Source organism: Mirounga leonina, unplaced genomic scaffold, assembly GCF_011800145.1.
Source record: "Mirounga leonina isolate KUSES-001 unplaced genomic scaffold, KU_Mleo_1.0 Mir_175, whole genome shotgun sequence".
Classification (NCBI taxonomy): Eukaryota; Metazoa; Chordata; class Mammalia; order Carnivora; family Phocidae; genus Mirounga; species Mirounga leonina.
Window position 1 is genome coordinate 6043413 of NW_023270453.1, and position 19225 is coordinate 6062637.

The 19225-nt window shown below is 40.8% G+C and overlaps 1 protein-coding gene across 4 annotated transcripts in view; it reads left to right on the top strand.

Moving 5' to 3' along the window:
- The window catches only part of RSU1 (Ras suppressor protein 1), a 246163-nt gene that overhangs the window by 188103 nt on the left and 38835 nt on the right, over positions 1-19225 (top strand). For 3 of the 4 annotated variants that reach the window (XM_035021554.1, XM_035021555.1, XM_035021557.1), the window contains one exon: positions 3959-4576. The exons of the other annotated variant lie outside the window; for it this stretch is intronic. In XM_035021554.1, the coding sequence (XP_034877445.1) occupies positions 3959-4061 (103 nt within the window). In that variant the 3' untranslated portion in view covers positions 4062-4576. Of the gene's footprint in view, positions 1-3958; positions 4577-19225 lie in introns of those variants that run through there. 4 annotated transcript variants of the gene reach the window in all.

Consider the following 19225-nt stretch of genomic DNA (forward strand, 5'->3'; position numbering starts at 1 on the left):
CCCTGCTTTGTTCCTTCTGCCTCCTCACCAATCCTGGCACTTCCCCATGTGGCCTTATGTGGCGTGGCATGCCCCCTCCTCTTGGGAAACTTCTTCCAGTGGCATTGGCCTCCCCATGTCTCACTCAGCCACCTCTAGAAGTGAAATACTGGGTACATTCAAAACATGGATCAGGGTGTTAGCTTCAGAGAATAGAGGGGGGTCAGGGGGCATCCAGTCCAGCTAGAGTAGAGAGGAGACACTTTGCTCACCTGTTCCCTCTTTTTCTGGTAGAAACAGCACCCATTTTTTCCTTTGGGGCATCCTTTGCCCTTTTCGAAACTTAGTTTTTTAACTTTTCCTTCTTTTCAATGACCTGCTATCCCCAGAAAGTCTCCCGTTTTTCTTCTGCTGAAGGTAAGCAAACACCTCACTTCTAGGCTGCCCTATCAGGCCCAGAAAGGTCCATTTACTGCATTAGTTCCCTGTTGTTGTAACAAAGTACCATGAACTTGGTGCCTGCAAACAAAGCAGATAGATCCTCTTACAGTTCCAGAGGTCAGAAGTCTGAAATCAAGGTGTCCGCAGGGTTGCGTCCTTCCGGAGGCTCCCAGGGAGAATGCCCTTCTTTGCCTTTCTAGTTTCGAGAGGCTGCCTGCGTTTCTTGCTGGGAACCCCTTTCCTCCATCTTCAAAGCCAGCAGTGTAACATGTTCAAATCTCTCTGACTCTGACCTTCCTTATGAAGTTCAGAAGACCCTTGTGATTACCCTGAGCCCACCCAGAAAATGCAGGCTAGTCTCCCCAGCCCAAGATCCTTAATTAATCACCTCCATAGAGTCCCTTTATGATATAATATGTTCACAGGTTTCAGGGGTCAGAATGTCAGTATTTTGGGGGTGGGGGGCATTATTCTGCCCACCACGCTGACTAACCAAAGGGAAACCCCATGGCTAATCCCTGGTGGAGCCAGGAGTGGAACCCTAGACTTCAGACCCTCAGATGCTTGTCATTACTGCTCTAGCCCAGTGATGTCTCCGTGTGGGCATGGCCCACCAGTCTGGTCTGCGCACGCAGCTGGAGGAGTCAGGGATGAGGCGGAGGACGCAGCAGCATCCCCGCGTTGCCAGTGACTCACCGAGGAAGTGGGGGCATGCATTTAGCTCTGCCTTAGTTGCTTTCTTCAAAGAGGATTAAAACCTTTCTCCCAGAGATGCCTGGGGATTTGGCGTTGATAGAAAATACCATGTTATTTTTTTTCAAAGGAAAAAGCCCTAAAGAAGTAATCATATAATTATCTTTATTAAATCCCTCCAACTACAACCCCACGTCAGTGGTGTTTTTCAGCAAGCATCCACTGACCACTTCCAGTAGACGAACCAGGTACTGGGCTCATTGTAAACACTAATACCACCATACTAAGAACACAGCATCATTTTTTTACAGATGGAGAAGCTGAGGCACGGCGAGTGAGGGATGTGGGGATGCCAATCCTTTGCCCAGAGTCCACAGCTAGTAAGTCGCAAGAGGAGGATTTAAACATCAAGCTCAGGAAATGCTCTCTCTGATCTGGCCCTAGGTAGTGACTTGCTGTGTAGCCCCAGGAGGTCCAGGCACAGTGGGGTCTGACTAAAAAAGGCAGACATTGGAACATTGGAACATTCTAGTTCCTTCCTAACAAAAGGAGCCTTGCTGAGTTCCAAACAGTTTTTGCAACCCCTTCTGAGATAACTTTGCTGGATCACCACGGTCAGGCCCAGCGAAACCCCCACCTCTTCCAGGAAGCCCTCCGTGCCCACCTCAGCTCTTACTCCTTCAGGACGTGACACGTGGGCCCTTGTCAGATCTTCTTTTCCCTCATCTGACGTCTTCCTTGTGTCGCTCCTGCTGGATTTCCCAGCTCATGCGCTATGGAGCTGTCTTTCTGCAGATTTTTGTAACCCTTAAAGTTGAATGCTGTCTGTGAGTAAGAACAGGGATATTTTTTTCCCTTCTGGGGGTAAGGGTTTGGGAAAGAGAGGAGAGATACATGAGGCCAGAAGGAAGCTAGGAATGCACAGACCAGAGTCAGGCCTTTTCTGTGTGTGGGGCGAGAGGAGCCTGGAGTGCAGAGGCCTCCGGGGACACCACCCTGCTGTGTGAGCGTGAAGAAAGCTGTGTCCCAGGAGGAGGGGAGGGGCCGGGCCTGCTAGAGGAAAAAGTATGTTTCAGGGTATGTGTTGCTAAAGCTGAGGAATGTAACGGAGAAGTCTACTTTGGCTACTTCTTTAACCTGTTTGATGTCTCTGGGAGAGATGCTACAGGGGTGAGGGAGGGGTGTCCCCAGATAATAGAGGACAGTCTTGCCATTGCAAGATCCTTAATCATCTCTGCAGAGCCCCTTTGGCTGTGTAAGGGGACAGTCACAAGTTCCCGGGATTGGGACAGGGACTTCGGTGGGGTTGGGGCAGCAAGAGCAGTTCAGCTGGGCCTGCTGAAATTTCTTCTGTCGAAACCAGTGGTTCCTTTCCTGGGATCTAGAGCCCCTGGGTGTCCATGACGTAGACTGCAGGGGGATCAGTGGCCCTTTTTAAAGTGTAGGGGAGAGGGGCCTTAGGCAGATTTAAAGATCCACTTAAATGGGGAGACGGTCCCCCCCCCCCCTTTACCTGGAGACATTCCCAGCCCCTGGCTAGACGTACATCCTCTGGCTCGTGGGTCAGTGCCACCAGGTCCAGACTCTGCATTCTGAGCTCCTTGGGAGCGGAGACCTCTCTTCATGGCCACTGCTGGTGGAACCTGCTCGTAGCCCTTCTGGGGAGACACTTGGAAGCCTCTGGAGAAGACAGACCACACTCTCACCTATCAACTTTCCCTAATTAATCAGTTGGCCAACTGTGCACGAAGGCCGTCCTTTGGCCCACCAACCACGGTGTCCATGTCCTCAAGAGCATCAGGACAGGCCACCAGTCTGCCTGGCAAGGTGCAAGCATCAAGAGAGTATCAGCTCCTTGAGTGGACTTTAGAACAAGGGACACCTTGCACCAGGAGGTCAGTCTCGGTGTCCTCCCCCATTCACGTGGCACAAGGCAGTTGCCACAAGCAGATCACGCATTGCCTTTCCTCTGGAGGAATGGAAACATGCACACTGGGCTCTCTCTGGGCCACACTTTCATCTATAAGGGCAGTTAAGGTGGAGCCGTATTTATTTGAGGGTGGCTTTTAATTTTGTTTAATCAGGATTACTCATAAGTTATCAATTAATTACTATCTGCTGTTGGGTTCAATCCTCTCAGCCATAAGCGAGCTATGCTCTGTGACGAATGCCATCCACTGTAATTGTAGGGTACTTTGTCAGCATTTAATCAACAGTACTTATTAACGTGGCATTGATGTGTGGCCGTCGTCCCAGCGCTATAAATCATGGGTGAGCAGCCAAAGCAGGCTTGGACACCATTGCTCTCTGTCACATTATCCAGCCCCTGGGCTCTGCTGGCCAGGCATGATGTTCACTTTTCACTCAATGGACACTCTGCAGTCAAATGTTCTACCCCTGAGCTATACCCCCACACACTCAATGGACACTCTGTCTCTTCAGTTTAACCCAGTTTTTGTCATTGTCAACTTCAACGCTCACAGCCATTCGAGTTTCATTCTGGAACAGGTGGGCTGAGCATCTTCCATTCTCACAGCCCCAGATCCCTCTTCCTTTGGTGTTTTCACGCTCAGCCCAGTGAGTGTGAAATTCCAGGACACTTGTCCAGAACTGACCTCATAGTGTATTTTGTGTGTGTGTGCATGCACGCGCGTGTGTGTAAGTGTAAGAGAATTTTATAATCTTAAATAAAATGTCTGACCCAGACCAAGCAGAAGTGATCTTTTAGTTTTCTTTGGCTTCCTGAACATTCCTGGAGATTAATCTGTTCTTTAAAGCCCTCCCAATAAAAGCTGGTCCTGTGTTAGCAAGGTGAATCTCACCATTTCTCCCTCTCTCTTTTCAGCCTCTACGGCAGACACATGCAAGCAAACCCAGAACCACCGAAGAAAAATAATGACAAATCGAAAAAGATCAGCCGGAAACCCCTGACAGCCAAGAACAAATAAAGGGTTGGCATGGGCTGAACTTCTGGTTGCTTCCCTCATTATGACTTCTCTTCTCTGCTACTGTTATCCCACAAATAAATACGTGTGTGTGTTGTTGTTTTTTCTCTTTCTAGAACTTATCACTTTACCTTTTAAATGCTTTTGGTAGGTGGTAGATTTTTATGAATTCTTAAAACCATTTCCATTTGTTTGCTTAAAAATGCCAAAGGCAGGAAACAAAGCTCTAATTCAACTGCAAATTCCATAGTAGGCACGGAGTTCAGTCCCTTGAATAGATGTTCACAAAGTTGCGTGTTATCAAAAGAATAATTAAAACCATGTGATCATTTAAAAGTCACAGCTAACACCGTTCACTCTTCTGTTTATTCACATAACTCATTATTTTGCCTTGTTAAAAGCTTGTTAAAAGCTGTAACCATCGAGATACTATGTTAAATAACAAATAATTTTTAATAAAATCTTGAATTTGTGTCCCATGTTGCTTCTTGAATAAAGAACGGTCTGATCTTAGGGTATGCACATGTTTGCTTATTCCCGCCCCCCTCCCCCAAATGAACCCATTTGAATTGTATTGGTTGTAGATGGTTAACTCTGAAACGTTCCGGGAAAGAAATGCAAAATTACATCAGAGTTGGTTTCTTCTCAGATTGATTTTTCAGGTTGTTTTTTGGGTTTTGTTGTTTTTTGTTTTTTTTTTTTTTTCCCTTTGAAGACTGTTTCTAAATTAGGAAGGAGCAGAAAAAAATCTCTGGGAGACTCTGCCAAAGGATTTTGGAAAGCAGCATTTCTTAGCTGAAGAAATGGTGACTTCTGCCAGTGGCTGGTAGACAAAAGTTGTGAAACGGAGAAAGAAAAACTCAAGTATGTTTCTTGTCACTGCAGACAATCTGCTCATGGCAGAGCATTCTTCTGCATGTCTCTGATGGTGTCAACGAAGTTGTGTGAACGTGCACACCCCACCCGACTCCCAGGGTAGAAACTGCAGCTGCAGGGTCAATCAACAACCAATTGCGTAGCTTCTGTGATAGGCAGCTTTGTTCTTACCAACAGGAATATGGATGTAAGTGAAAATAAACCCAAGCAAACATCCTTGTGCTAAGAGGGCTGCCAACACCCAGTACCTTGAAACGAAAGGAGTGTGAAGACGTAACCCTCTCAGACAGATTGTAGTGTGTCTACCCCTGTCTCCCCGCCGTTCAGTTTCACAGTGGAACCCCCCAAGAACCAGGACCACTGGGACATGGAAAAAGCCAGAATCAATATACAGCCCAAAAAATTCCTGATTTACATGGGAGACGGACTTTGCATTTGAATCAGAAAGACCACTGATCAAGATCTACCTTACTGTTTCTGGGAAAACTTCCTGATAGACCATTCCTGTGGGCTAAGGAATCCCCCCGTGCTGCCTCCTGTTTGGGGTTAGGGTCGACTTAATTTTTCTGGATGCAATATTTGCCTCAGCCTGAATTTTTTAAGTTGGTTTTTCAGCTCATGAAATTTCAGGAAGAGCAATGCCTCTGCTGTTGTTGATTGGAAGGACTTTGTCTAAAATTGAACTAGCAACAAAGTAGTAGTAAAAATATCACAATATACTCTTAGGAATAATTTCTTAAAAGATGAACGCTCTCCATAGAAATATGGGCAATACACGTAAATTCACAGAGAGGTAGTATCTCTAAGGAATATGAAAAAACGTCCAGAATCACAAGTAATCAAAAAAATACAAATCAAACCAAAAATAAAAATGTGTAACAATGCAAATATTTTTTTAAGGCAGTAGTTAGTGGTGGGGAGGAATGTGAGATAAACATTCTTATACACTGCTATTGGGAATATAAATTTCTCTCCAGGAAGGTGGTAACAATTTGACAGTATATAGCAAAACCTTAAAATTGTGTACTCGGACCCAGAAGTTCTATTTCTAGGAATTTATCTTGAGGACATTATCAGAGATGCACACGAAGAGCTATATTTGAAAGTTGCCCTTACAGCTTTTTACACAGTGGAAACATGGGGAAAAGCGAGCGCCCACCCACGGAAGAACGGTTAGCATCAGTGTGTTCACATGGCAAACTTTTATGAAGACGTTAAAACTTACAGAACAATATCTAAGGACAAAGGGAGATAATCCTATCCTCCAGTTAAGTAAAATTTAAAAAGCTATATGGTCCTAGCTATGTAAAAAGGAAGTTGTGTTTGTAATATGTATGTGCAGAAAAATTAAATGGACCAGGATTTTAGGGCTGATAAATTCTCTCTCTCTGGGGGGTTAAGATTGTTTTTAACTTTTTTTTTCATTTTTTCTAATTTTTATTAATTTTTTTATTAAGTTTTCAATCTTAATTCCAGTGTGGTTAACATAGAGTGTTGTATTAGTTTCAGGTGAACAATGTAGTAACTCAAAAATGCTGTACATTACTCAGTGCTCATCTGGATAAGTGTGCTCCTAATCCCCTTCACCTATTTTTTTTTAATTTTAAATACTTATTCTGTACTTTAAGTTTTCTATAGTGATCATGTGTACTTTTGTAATCAGAAAATATTAAGCATTTATTTTCAAATTAAATGGGTATACTATGCAATCCAGAAAATAATATATATTTGAATTCAAGCATAATACAAAATCTCGGGGTGTTTTTTTTTCTTTGTCACTAAAGTGGGTTTTTTGCATGTTCTCATACACTTTTTGGTTACTTGGTACCCTGATTAACATTTTATTCACAGTTCAAAAGGTAGTTTTTGGGGCACCTGGGTGGCTCAGTCGTTAAGCGTCTGCCTTCGGCTCAGGTCATGATCCCAGGGTCCTGGGATCGAGTCCCACATCGGGCTCCCTGCTCAGTGGGGAGCCTGCTTCTCCCTCTCCCACTCCCTCTGCTCTGTTCCCTCTCTCACTGTCTCTCTTTCTGTCAAATAAATAAAATCCTTAAAAAAAAAAAAGTAGTTTTTGTTACCCAGTTTTACTGATATATAATTAACATACAGCACTGTGTAATTTTAAAGTGTACAGCATTGTGATTTGACTCACATATATTGTGAAGTGATTACCACAACAATTTAACATCCCTCATTTCATATCGATAAAAAATGTTTTCTCCTTCTGATGAGAACTCAGGATTTACTCTCTTAGCTTTCTCAAATATACCATACAGCAGTGTTATCTGGAGCCATGATGTGCCTTGCATCCCCAGGACTTAGTGATCTTATAACCGGAAGTTTGTACCTTTTGACCATCTCATCCAATTCCCCCTTCCATGCCAGCCCCTGGTAACCTCAGATCTGATCTCCTTTTCTATGAGTTTTGTTTGGTTTTGTTTTTTAGATTTCACAAGTAAATGGGATCATATAGTGTTTATGTTTTCTCTAATTTCCCCTAGCATAACTCCCTCAATGTCCATGCGTGTGGTCAAAAATACAGGATTCTTTTTTTTTTTTATGGCCGAGTACTTTCCATACAGTAGTATTCCTGTGTATGTATACACCACATCTTCTCTGTTCATTTATCTCTCAGTGGACACTTAGGTTACTTTCATGTCTTGGCTATTGGAAGTAATGCTGCTGTGAACAAGGGGGTGCAGATATCTCTTCAACATAGTGTTTTCATGTTCTATGGATATATTTGCAGAAGGAGAATTGATGGATATATGGTAGTTCTGTTTTTAATTTTTTGAGGAACCTCCATACTGTTCTCCATAGTAGCTGCACCAATTTATATTCTCACCAATAGTGCACGATGGTTCCTTTTCTCCACATCCTTGCCAGTGTTTGTTACCGCTTACCTTTTTGGTGATAGCCATTCTGACAGGTGTGAGATGATATTGTGGTTTTGATTTGTATTTCTCTACTGGTTAGTGATGTTGAGCATCTTTTCATCTGTTGGCCATTTGTGTATCTTCTTTGGAAAAAATGTCTCTTCAGGTTCTTTGCCCATTTTTTAATTGGATTATGTTTTTGCTCTTGAGTTATATGAATTATTTGTGTATTTTGGATATTAACCTCTTATCAGATACATAGTTTGCAAATATTTTTTTCCATTCTGTAGGTTGTTGATTTTCATTTTGTTGATTGTTTCTTATGCTATTCAGAAGTGTTTTAGTTTGATGTAGTTCCATATATTTTTAATTTTGTAGCTTGTGCTTTAGGTATCATATCCAAAAAGTCATCAGCAAAGCCCATGTCGGGAAGCTTTTTTCCTATATTTTCTTCTAGGAGTTTCAGTGTTTCCTGCCTTACATTTAAGTCTTTAATTCTTTTTGAGTAGTGTAAGATAGGGGTCTAGTTTTATTATTTTACATGTGGATATCCAATTTTTCCGGCACCATTTACTGAAGAGAACATCTCTTCCCTACTGGGTGTTCTTGGCTCCCTTGTCAAATATCAGTTGACTGTATGTGCATGGGTTTATTTATGGGCTCTTGACTCTGTTCCATTGGTCTATGTATCTGTTTTTATGTCAGTACCATACTGTTTTGATTACTATAGTTTATAGTTTTACTATAGCTTTCTAATACAGCTTGAAATCAAGATGTATGATGCCTCCCACTTTGTTCTTTCTCAGGATTGCTTTAGCTATTGGGGTCTTGTGGTTCCATATATATTTTATGATTGTTTTTTTTTTTTTTTTTCTGCTTCTGTAAAAAATGTCCTTGGAATCCTGGTAGGAATTGCATTGAATCTATAGATGGCTTTTGGTAGTATGGACATTTAAACAATAAAAATTATTTCAGTCCATGAACGTGAAATACTTTTATCTGTGTCTTCTTAGATTTTTTTCTTCAATGTCTTGTAGTTTTCAGAGTCGAAATGTTTCATATCCTTAGTTAAATTTATTCCTTGGTATTGTTTTTGATGCTATTGTAAATGGGATCAATATCTTTAATTTTTTTTCAGAAAATTTGTTGTTAGAGTATAGAAACACGATTGATTTTGCATGTTAATTTTGTATCCTGCAACCTTACTGAATTCATTGATTAGAACTAACAGTATTTTGGATAAGTTTTTAGGGTATTCTATATAGAAAATCATGTCATCTATAATGAGAGCCAGTTTTACTTCTTCCTTTTCAATATTGATGCCTTTTATTTCTTTTGCCTGATTGCTCTGACTAGGCCTTCCAGTACTATGTTGAATATAAGTGGTAAGAGTGAGTACACTTGACTTGTTCTTAATCTTAGAGAAAAAGCTTTTAACCTTCTACCATTGAGTATGATGTTAGCTGTAGGTTTTTCATATATGCCCATTATTATGTTGAGGACGTTCTTTCTATACCTAATTTGTTAAGAGTTTTTATCATGATTGGATGTTGAATCTTGTCAAATGCTTTTTTGTGTCTATTGAGATGATTATATTTTTTCTTTCATTCTATTAATATGATATATTTATTGATTTGTGTATGTTGAACCATCCTTGCATCCCAAGGATATATCCCACTTGATCATAGTGATGATCCTTTTAATGTGCAGCTGAACTTAGTTTGCTAGTATTTTATTGAGAATTTTTTCATCCATTTTCATCCAGAGATATGGGCTTATAGTTTTCTTGTAGTGTCCTTTCTGGCTTTGTTATCAGTATTGCTGGCCTAGTAAAATGAGTTTGGGAGTACTCCCTCCTCTTTGATTTTTTTGGAAGAGTTTGAGAAGGATTGGTGTTAATTCTTCTTTAAGTGTTTGGTAAAATTCACCAGCAAAGCTATCAGGTCTTGGACTTTTCTTTGTAAGATTTTTTTTTTTTTAAGATTTTATTTATTTGTCAGAGACAGAAAGAGAGAGCACAAGCAGGGGGAGCTGCAGGCAGAGGGAGAAGCAGGCTCCCCGCTGAGCCTGATGCAGGACTCGATCCCTGGACCCTGGGATCATGACCTGAGCCAAAGGCAGATGCTTAACCAACTAAGCCACCCAGGCATCCCTTCTTTGTGAGAATTTTGATTACTGATTCAATCTCCTTGCTAGTAATTGGTCTCTTTAAGTTTTATATTTCTTCCTGATTCAGTCATGGTAGGCTGCATTTTTCTGAGAATTTTTCCATTTCTTCTGGGTTGTCTAATTAATTAGTTGGCATATAGTTCATAGTAGCTCCTTATGATCTTTTGTATTTTTGTGGTTTCAGTTGCAATGTCTCTTTCATTTACAATTTTGCTGATTTGGGTTCTTTGGTTCTTCCTGGTTACCTAGCTACAGGTTTGTCAAATTTATCTTTACAAAGAACCAACTCTAGGGCTTTTGTTTTTTAACTGTAAGTTTAGTTTTTCTATTGCTCTGCTGTTCTGTATTTCATTTATTTCTGCTCTAATCTTTATTATTTCCTTTCTTCTGCTAACTTTGGGATTAGTTCTTGTTTTTCTAGTTCCTTGAGGTATAGAGTTAGGTGCTTTATTTGAGAACTTTCTCAATGTAGGCATTTATTTCTATGTATTTCCCCCTTAGATCTGGTTTTGCTGCATCTCATAAATTTTGGTATGTTGTGTTTCCATTTTCATTTGTCTCAAAATACTTTATTTCCCCTTTGACCCATCAATTGTTTGGGAGAGTGTTAACTTCCATTTACATATGCATTCCCAGTTTTCCTGTTATTTCTAATTTCATACTTATGGTCAGAGAAGATAATTGGTATGATTTTAGTCTTCTTTAATTTGCTAAGACTTGAGACTTTTTTTTTGTTGCCTAACACATGGTTTATCCTAGAAAATGTTCCATGTGCACTTAGGAAGAATGTGTACTCTGCTGTTGACTGATAAAATGTTCTGTATATGTTTTTTAGGTCCATTTGGTTTATAGTATTGTTCAAACCTGTTGTTACCTTATTGATTCTGTCTGAATGATCTATCCATTGTTAAGAGTGCAGTATTAAAATCCCCAAATATTATTGTATTGCTATTTTTTTTTCCTTTTAGCTCTGTTAGTTTTTGCTTTATATATTTAGGTGCTCCATTGTTGGGTGTACAGATGTTTACATTTGTTAAATCTTTGTGATGGATTGACCCCTTTATAATTTTATGATGACTTTTTTTTCTCTCTTTTTACCATCTTTAGTTTAAAATCAATTTTGTCTGCTCTTGGGTTTTTCTCTGGTGTCTTGTATAGGAACAGTAGTTGTTCTTGTGAAGGGGAGCAATGTCAGGAACAATCTATGTTGCCATCTTGGTGATGTCAGTCTCCCCAAAAGGTAGCTTTTTAACAAAAATAACCTGACCTTTTTAGTGCAATGATGAGATTATTTGTCACTGGGAAATGCCTTGCAGTCTCTCAAGGTAGCCTCTACTTCAATACTGTAAAGACTGTATGTGAACCCATGGATATTTTTTAATATCCTTCCTTCGACTTCTCTTTTGCCATGTGCTGGATACCTTAGATAGTGTGCAAAATGTATATAACTGCATTTGGTCCTTGCAGCTACTTTGTGGGACAAGCAGGACAGGAGTGTTTAGGAATAAGTCATATAACAAATCTTTGATCTAGAAGAGCAGTGTTTCTCTTTCTTGGCTAGAAGCTAAATGTTCTGTTTATCATGAGTCCATTGAATTTTTTTTCTGGTTAAGATAGGAACATGTAGAAAAGGTGAAAGCAGGCGGAAAGGGATAAGGTCGAAGAGAGAGATTCGTGGTTAAAGAAGTTTTTTTCCTTCAGGGTTACAGAGACTGGACCCTCCTACTGTGCATTCTGAATCTCTGAGAAGGAGCTAAGATATGCAGGGACATTTGACACAGAACCGCTTTTTCATTAAGCATGGCACCACACTTAAAACTGGTGGGACTCATGTTGGGTTGTATTCTCTGTAGGATCAAGCAACTGGCCTAGAGTCACATCACTTTTATGCTGTTGAATAGACACTACTTAGAAACCACTTAACATAGGTGAATCCTCACTATGATAATTTGGAGTAGCTATAGAAGGAAAATTATATGACTCTAGGAGGAATTGGGTTTTCTTAGTCATTGTGTCACTATTAATTGCTGGAAATATAGAAGTTAACCCTAACTTTCTATGTTTTTACTTATACTCATGTTTATGTATGAAATAACTTGTTCGTTGTACTGAATTGCAAGTTAAGTTTTTAACAGTGAAATTTCCAACCAAACTTTATAATCAAAATATCCCACATGTACGCTTCAGAAATTGTTCTGGGCCCTGCCCTCAAAATGTAACCAGGACTGCAGACTTCACAGCATCTTCCTCCATCTTGGTCCAGAGACTCCAACTTCTCACCTGGATTATTACAATATCCTCCAGGTGGGCTCCCTGCTTTTGCTCTTGCTCTTGCTCTCTGACAAGTTCTGTTCAGCAGTGATCCTTTTGACACAGAAATCAGAACACCGTTCTGCTCAGAATATTCCCTTGGTGTCTCCCAGTAAGCACGGTCTGCAAGACCATGTGTGATCTGCCTTTCCTCTTCTGCTTTTCTCACGTGCTTTATTCCAGCCTCCCTGGCCTCCAGGTTCTTCTCACTTGCGGGCTCTTGCGCCTTCCATCTTTTTCCCAGAATGTTCTCCCAGTTGTAACTTTTTCACCAACTTTAAATCTTTATTAAAAAGTCACCTTCTCAATAAGGCCTGCTTTGATCACCCTGTTTTAAATTGCAGTTTATTTTGGGGCGCCTGGATGCCTCAGCCAATTAAGATTCTGCTTTGGGCTCAGGTCATGATCTCCAGGGCAGACTCCCTGCTCAGCCTCCATGAGGCTTCTTTTGTGCTGCTATACTAGCCAATTGTGACAAAAGCCAAATATATTTACCATGTAGCCCTTCACAAAAAAAGTCCCCTGATTTTTCTATTAGCTATTATATCCCCAGCACTTAGCCCGATGGCCTGGTATACATTAGGAGCTCTGTAAGTGTTTAATTGAATTCAATACTATTGTCATTTGGATAATATAAAGCTAACACTAAGGAAGAAGGAAGGGAATGATCTTATACATTCCTGTAGAGTTTTCTATTTCATACTTTGAGTCCATTTTATTTATTTTTCTCAAATTTGCATAACAGAAAAATAATCTCTGAATCCTATAGTGAGACTTTATTCAACCCTGTAGAAGTTAAAACAAACTTTTACCTGAATTTTTGGTTTCTCTTTTGAGGACCTAGCTGTTACATACTTGATTATTTAAAACCTTCTTCAAATAACCATTGATTTCTGTAGCAGCTTGAACCAGAAGGGCATCCTGTTATGACTTTACATTTAATTTGCCTGTTAAGACACCCAGAGGAAAGGCCCCAAAGCAAAATCCAAGTGCTCTGGTCAATGTGAGTCAATTTCAAAAGAACCTGTGGTTGGTCGTCCAAATACACTTCTCTGGGAAGGGATGTTTAAAGACAGCAGAACCTGCAGCCAAAGTACTACTGTCCCTGTTGTATCCTGGACACTTTGTGACCTCAAATTAGGCATTAATCATTCATGTGTATATTTTTTCATCCTTAATATCATAAGATTATACTATATGTGTACATATGTACATTTAGTCTATGTGTATGTGTCATTTCTCTTTATATACATGCATATATCTACATATACATATATGTGTGTGTGTATACATATATATAACATGCATATATGTGGATGTGTGTCATTCATCATTCCGTCAATAATAATAGGAGACCCCTCTGGTCTTTAGAAATGTCAGATTTGTATTAGTACTGCATATAAATATTTTGTGGTATTGCCTCTTACCTCATGTTGATTTCATACATAATCGAATGTGGTAAGTTACCATTGCCTGGTTTCCTCCTGAATTTATTTTATGTGACTATTAGCACTTATTTCCTGAGGGATTTCCATGTCTCGGACACTGTGGGTTTTTGTTTTTTGTTTTTTTTTGTACTCTTACTCACTGGATATGTCAGGCTATAGGAAATGTAACCTCAGAGAAATGAGAGAGCTTTCCTAAAGGCCCAAAGCTCTAGTGAGTGGTGGAGTAAGGATGTAGGACAAGATTCTTTTGATTCCTAGAGCAGACATCCTTTTCTCCATCTGACGTCACTCTCTGCTGTCAAGCGAGACTCCCTTAGTCTCTCTAAAAGGCAACGGTTTGCCTTTACCTCATCCCTCAGATTGGAATGTCTGCTTTTGGTTTCTTGAAATGGTCATTCCATTAACACATTGAAGTGAGTACATGATATCAGCAAGGTTAGTGAAGTGCTATCCCACTTCTCTAAATGCTGACTTCTGGTTTCCACTCTCTCTGTTCTCCGTGCTTAGTAAGGTGACAGCATCTCTCTGATGACGAAGAGAGGTATTGACCGAAACAGATAAGCCCCACTCCTGAGAAAAGCTCTGGCCTTTTCTTATCTCGTCCAGAAAAGCAGCATTTCACATACTGTTCCATGAGGAACTAGTTTACGCCAAAGGGGATTCTCTCCCATGACACATCCAAGGAGCATTCCCTCCTGAAACAGGTGGCAAGTTTCTTTGGGTTTCATTTTCAAGCAGTTTTGGCCTGGCATGATCAGACCACCTGCGCCTTTGTAGCAGCTCAGACACCGAGGAGAGACCCCCCCGCCCCCCACTTCTATTCACCTTGTTGCCCTCCTACCTAGCAGAGGACCTAGAGCCTCTTGGGCATTCAGATATTGTTGGACGAATGAATGCTATTTCCACGGGATAGTTCAAACAGCTTGTGGCTGTTTTATGTAAGCTTTTATACTAATTTTATAAATGGAGAGGTCATGTCTCATAATGGGATATTTAGAGACTTTCTGAAGAATCAGGCAATACGTCTCATAAGTTCACAGGGCCAGCAATGGGGAGAGAATGAAGGAAACAGCGTTGGGTAAGAATGTAGTGTTATCAGGAAAGGCATCTACTTAGGAAAGTTGCTCATTACCTACTACTTACAGATCATGTCAGCTCCTTGTATAAGAGTAGAACAAGCTGTTGGTTATGGAGCTGACAGGACACACAGCTCCTTGAGGTCAGGAATTCTGCTCTCCCACCTCAGGAAGCATCCCAGTGTCCACATTCACAGGACCAACTTTCTCTGTCTCCAGATGTGCCATCTTCTTGATGCTTCTACTGCCCGCTGGTGCTCTGAAATTGGTGTTTTCTGTGTCTGAGTGTTGTCAGCAAAACTGGCTCATTCTTGCCCCAGGAGGAAAGCAGCTTCCACTGGCTAACAATCGAAAGTAGGGAAAGCAGCCCAATCCATTCATAACTCCCCCAGAGTACCACCCAAAATATCCCTGCCATCCCAGGCGGGCAGTCTCGCTGCTTGTGTGGGCTGGTGTATTTGTCACTTGTGCAACCAGGATTTTAACAAAGAGCCACTTCTTAAATCACAATGCAGTGCGAGACCAATGTTTCCATCACGGGAGGCCCTGCTTAGAGACGAGGTCTTAGCTCCAAGATTGTCCACCCATTTAAAACTCCAGTGTAGGATGAAGCTTTGCTGTTGCCGTTTTGTAAGGATCAGCAATGGAGAAGATTTGGGTGAAAGACAGTAAAAACCACACTTGATCTAAAAATAAGCAGTGTGAGAACGTGGTGATTTCAATTGTAGGTGCGTGGGGGACACGCATGAAGAAGCTCAGGTTCCGTGGGTTGGGAAGAAGCTGTGGTCAGAGGGAGCCACCGTATTTGTCCTTTGGGCGCTGGCTTCAGCTACCCTCGGTCGCAGGTCATCTGCCTTGGGTACTAAGCTGGACTGTAGAGTGTCCCCCCAAAGATCCATGTCCACCTGGAGCTTTACACTGTGACAGTATTTGGAAATACAGCCTTTGCAGATGTAATTAAGTTAAAACGAAGTCCTACTAGATGAGGTAGGTGTGCCCTAAATCCAATGGTGTCCTTATGAAAAAGCCATGTAATGACCCTGGAGGGGATCATACATGGGCAAAGGCCATGTGACTATGGAGGCAGAGATTGGAGTGATACAGCTGCAAGGCAAAGGATGCCAAGGATTGCCGGCATCCCCTGCCTTGCATCAAAAACTGGAAAAGGTGAGGAAGGAATGTTCCCTAGAGCCTTCAGATGGCATGTGGCCCTGCTGACACCTTGATTTTGGACTTCTTACCTCCCGAATGGTGAGAGAGCGATTTCTGTTGGTTTAAGCCACCGAGTTGGTGGCATTTTGCTGCAGCAGCCCTAGGAAATGAATGTAGGTGTCTGGAACCAGCTCAGAACAGACCTGGGCTGCTTTTCTGGAAGAGGCCACTGAGGACCAGAGAAGAGAATGTGAGGCCAGCAGTGATTGCCCCACTGATGGGAATGGAGAAACCAGAGCAAGCCAGGACTGTGTGTGGTTTTCATTCCATTGTTGGCTGACCCAGAACTAGGTGTGACCAACATCCTAGGGTCTAGGTATCAGCCTGACTACGAGTCCCAGGAGTGCTTTAGGGAGACTCCTTACCTCATTCCTGACTGTGCACCCAGTTCCCCCAATTAAGAACCTGAATGATTCCTATTTCATCAGGTAGCTTCTACTGCTGCAAAAAAGGCTAAAAATATCATTATCTCTTTTGAGGAAAGGAAAACTTTTTTGGTTACCTCATTACAGAAATCTCGTTTCTTTATAGGTGTTGGGTGACATTCTGTATTCATGCTTATTTTCTAATCCAGAGCTATAAACAAAGACAAAAAGAATCAATATGAAAAGGTTTTTTTCTGAGCTGGCTAAATTATTTTTTTCTTTGTTGCCTAGCTGAGGCTTATTTAATATAGTTTTATGCACGGAATGAAAAGTTCTCACCCTAAAAAACTTTCACAATGGGTTTGTGATAATAGAAGTGATTCATTAATTCATTCCTCAAAGGACATTTATTGGATATATATGGAATATGTGCTCATTCTCACAGATTATCTCTGGAAGGAGATATATATAAAACACAGCAGAGGTTGCTTCTGGGGATAGAAACTGGGGACTTCCTTTTCACTGTCTACTCTTTTTAAAACTATCTACATGTATTAAATATTTAGAATAAGTAAATAAAATTTAATTTTAACATGCCAATGGTTTCTCTAAAATAAGTTTTAAAATAAGGATTTATTGGGCATGCATTATGTATATAGACTGTATTAGTTATAGAATATACAGTTTTAATGCAGACACAATCCCTGGAAATTAATCATCAAGTCTAATGGGAGAAATTATAAATTACTATTCACACAAATAATTATATAATTAGAAACTTGATAATCCTCTGAAATAGAAGAATTTGGTGCTATAAGAAACAATAATACAAGGGGCCAAATAAGATTACCAAAAGCCTAAAAGAATGATGTTTTATCTGGAAGAAGGTAGAATTTAACCAGACAAAGGAAAGGGGGCTCAAGGTGAAGCCTTGTGCGGAACAGGGACTCGGTACATTTCTCAGACTGTAGGAAGGCCACAGTGGCTGGAGATGAACAAAGAGGTAGGAGAGATGAACAGGGACCAGATCACACAGGATTTTCATTAATTCAGCAAGTGTCCATCAAATATATACTATATGCCTTATACTGTCCCAGCACTGGAAACACAACAGTAAATAAACACAGGGCGTTTTCAACCATCATGGGGTGTTTATTTCATTATGAGCCCAAAGGAAATCCATAGAAGGATTTGAAGTAGAGAATTCGTATGACCTGATGTAGATATTTAGAAGACCACTTTGGAAAAGTGGAAAATAGATGTATCAGACTTCCTTGGCACAGCAGTACCTGGGTGATGAGCTTTATCAGGCCACTTTGCTATGTGGATGCCAAAGGTTAACAATACCAATATTTATTTTGCTGGTCTTAGCAAAATGGCGGCCATTCTATTCCATTCCATTTTCCATTCTGAAAAAGTCTTTAATAGGAAACCCAAAGTTGAGAAGGTGGTATTGAACCTGATTGTTTTGACCACTAACTTTTAAATAACTTAATAAACTTTATTTTGCCATGAAGAGCAATTAGCACAAATTAGGTTTTCCATTGCACCACCATTTAGCAAACTGTCATAACTCAGGGCTATATAATGACACCAGAACAAGACTAGGCACCAAATCATCACCCTCAATCAATTAATGATATTTCTGTTGTAACTTTTTGCCATTATACTCTTCAAAGAGCACCATCACAGCCCTTCTAGCTGCTCATTGACTTTTTTTTTTTCTTGATGATTTCTGGCTGCAAGAGAACAGAGATCACCAACTTTATAAAGTAGAGATCATATGTATGCATCGTACAAGAGTTCTAACCACATTTACATTTTTCACATTTTCTCAAGAAATGCTTCCTTGCATATAGTTAGCAACTTATGCCATTTTATATGGAGACGAGAGTGGAGAGATACCAGTTCCTCACTCAGCCGACTTAGTTTGATCAAAGCTTTTGGGAAATAAAATATTGCCATCTAATCTGTATGCCCCCTCCTCTTAAAAAAAAAAAAAAAAACCATAGCATGAAAACAGGATGTCAGAGAACCTTGGAGGACTCATTCAGGCAAGGTTTTTGGAGACCATCTTGTCCAACCCCTGCATTTGGCAGATGAGAAAAGTGAAACCTAGAGAAGTCAATTGACCCCAGAAATTCAAGTCTTGCAGCAAATTAGCTGCCAAATCAGCACAAGAATCTGGACGTCCAGACATAATTCAGGGATCATGAAATAAAATACGAAAAGAGAAGACTAGACACAAACTGACAGACGATGTGCTAATGTGGTCTGTCCACAAAAATTGCATAATCACCACACATAAGTGCCCCTCACGCCCCTCCTCCAAAGAGTGAGAATGATGGAGTGATTTCGGACTCCGATGTGTGTGCAGTGCTTAGAGTTACCAAAGGCAAATCGTCAGTAGCCTAAGAACGTGATGTAGCAGTTGACTCTGTCGTACTACAAAACTCAGTTCCACACCACATCTGGAGGTAAACTCCCCAGGTCAAATCACAGCTGGCTCAAAGGCCACGTGGCAAAAGCCCCCATATCTGGAATATGATATAAGTATTTATTTGGATAATCCCAGAGATTTGTTGGGGGCAAGAGTGGGATAACCCCAAAAAGCAACAATAACTCCCTTCCTTAGTGATCTGAGAAAAATGAGCCAGTCTCTTCCAAAGATGAGCATGGTTGGTTGGAAAAATGTAGAGAAAGATCAAGTACAATCAAGCGCTGGGGAAATGGAATTGGTGGTTCGTACACATTTTGAAGACTGCCTAAAGCAGAGAACTATATTTGAGTAAACATCTATCTAACCCAATTTCACAGAGGCACATACTGTCAGCA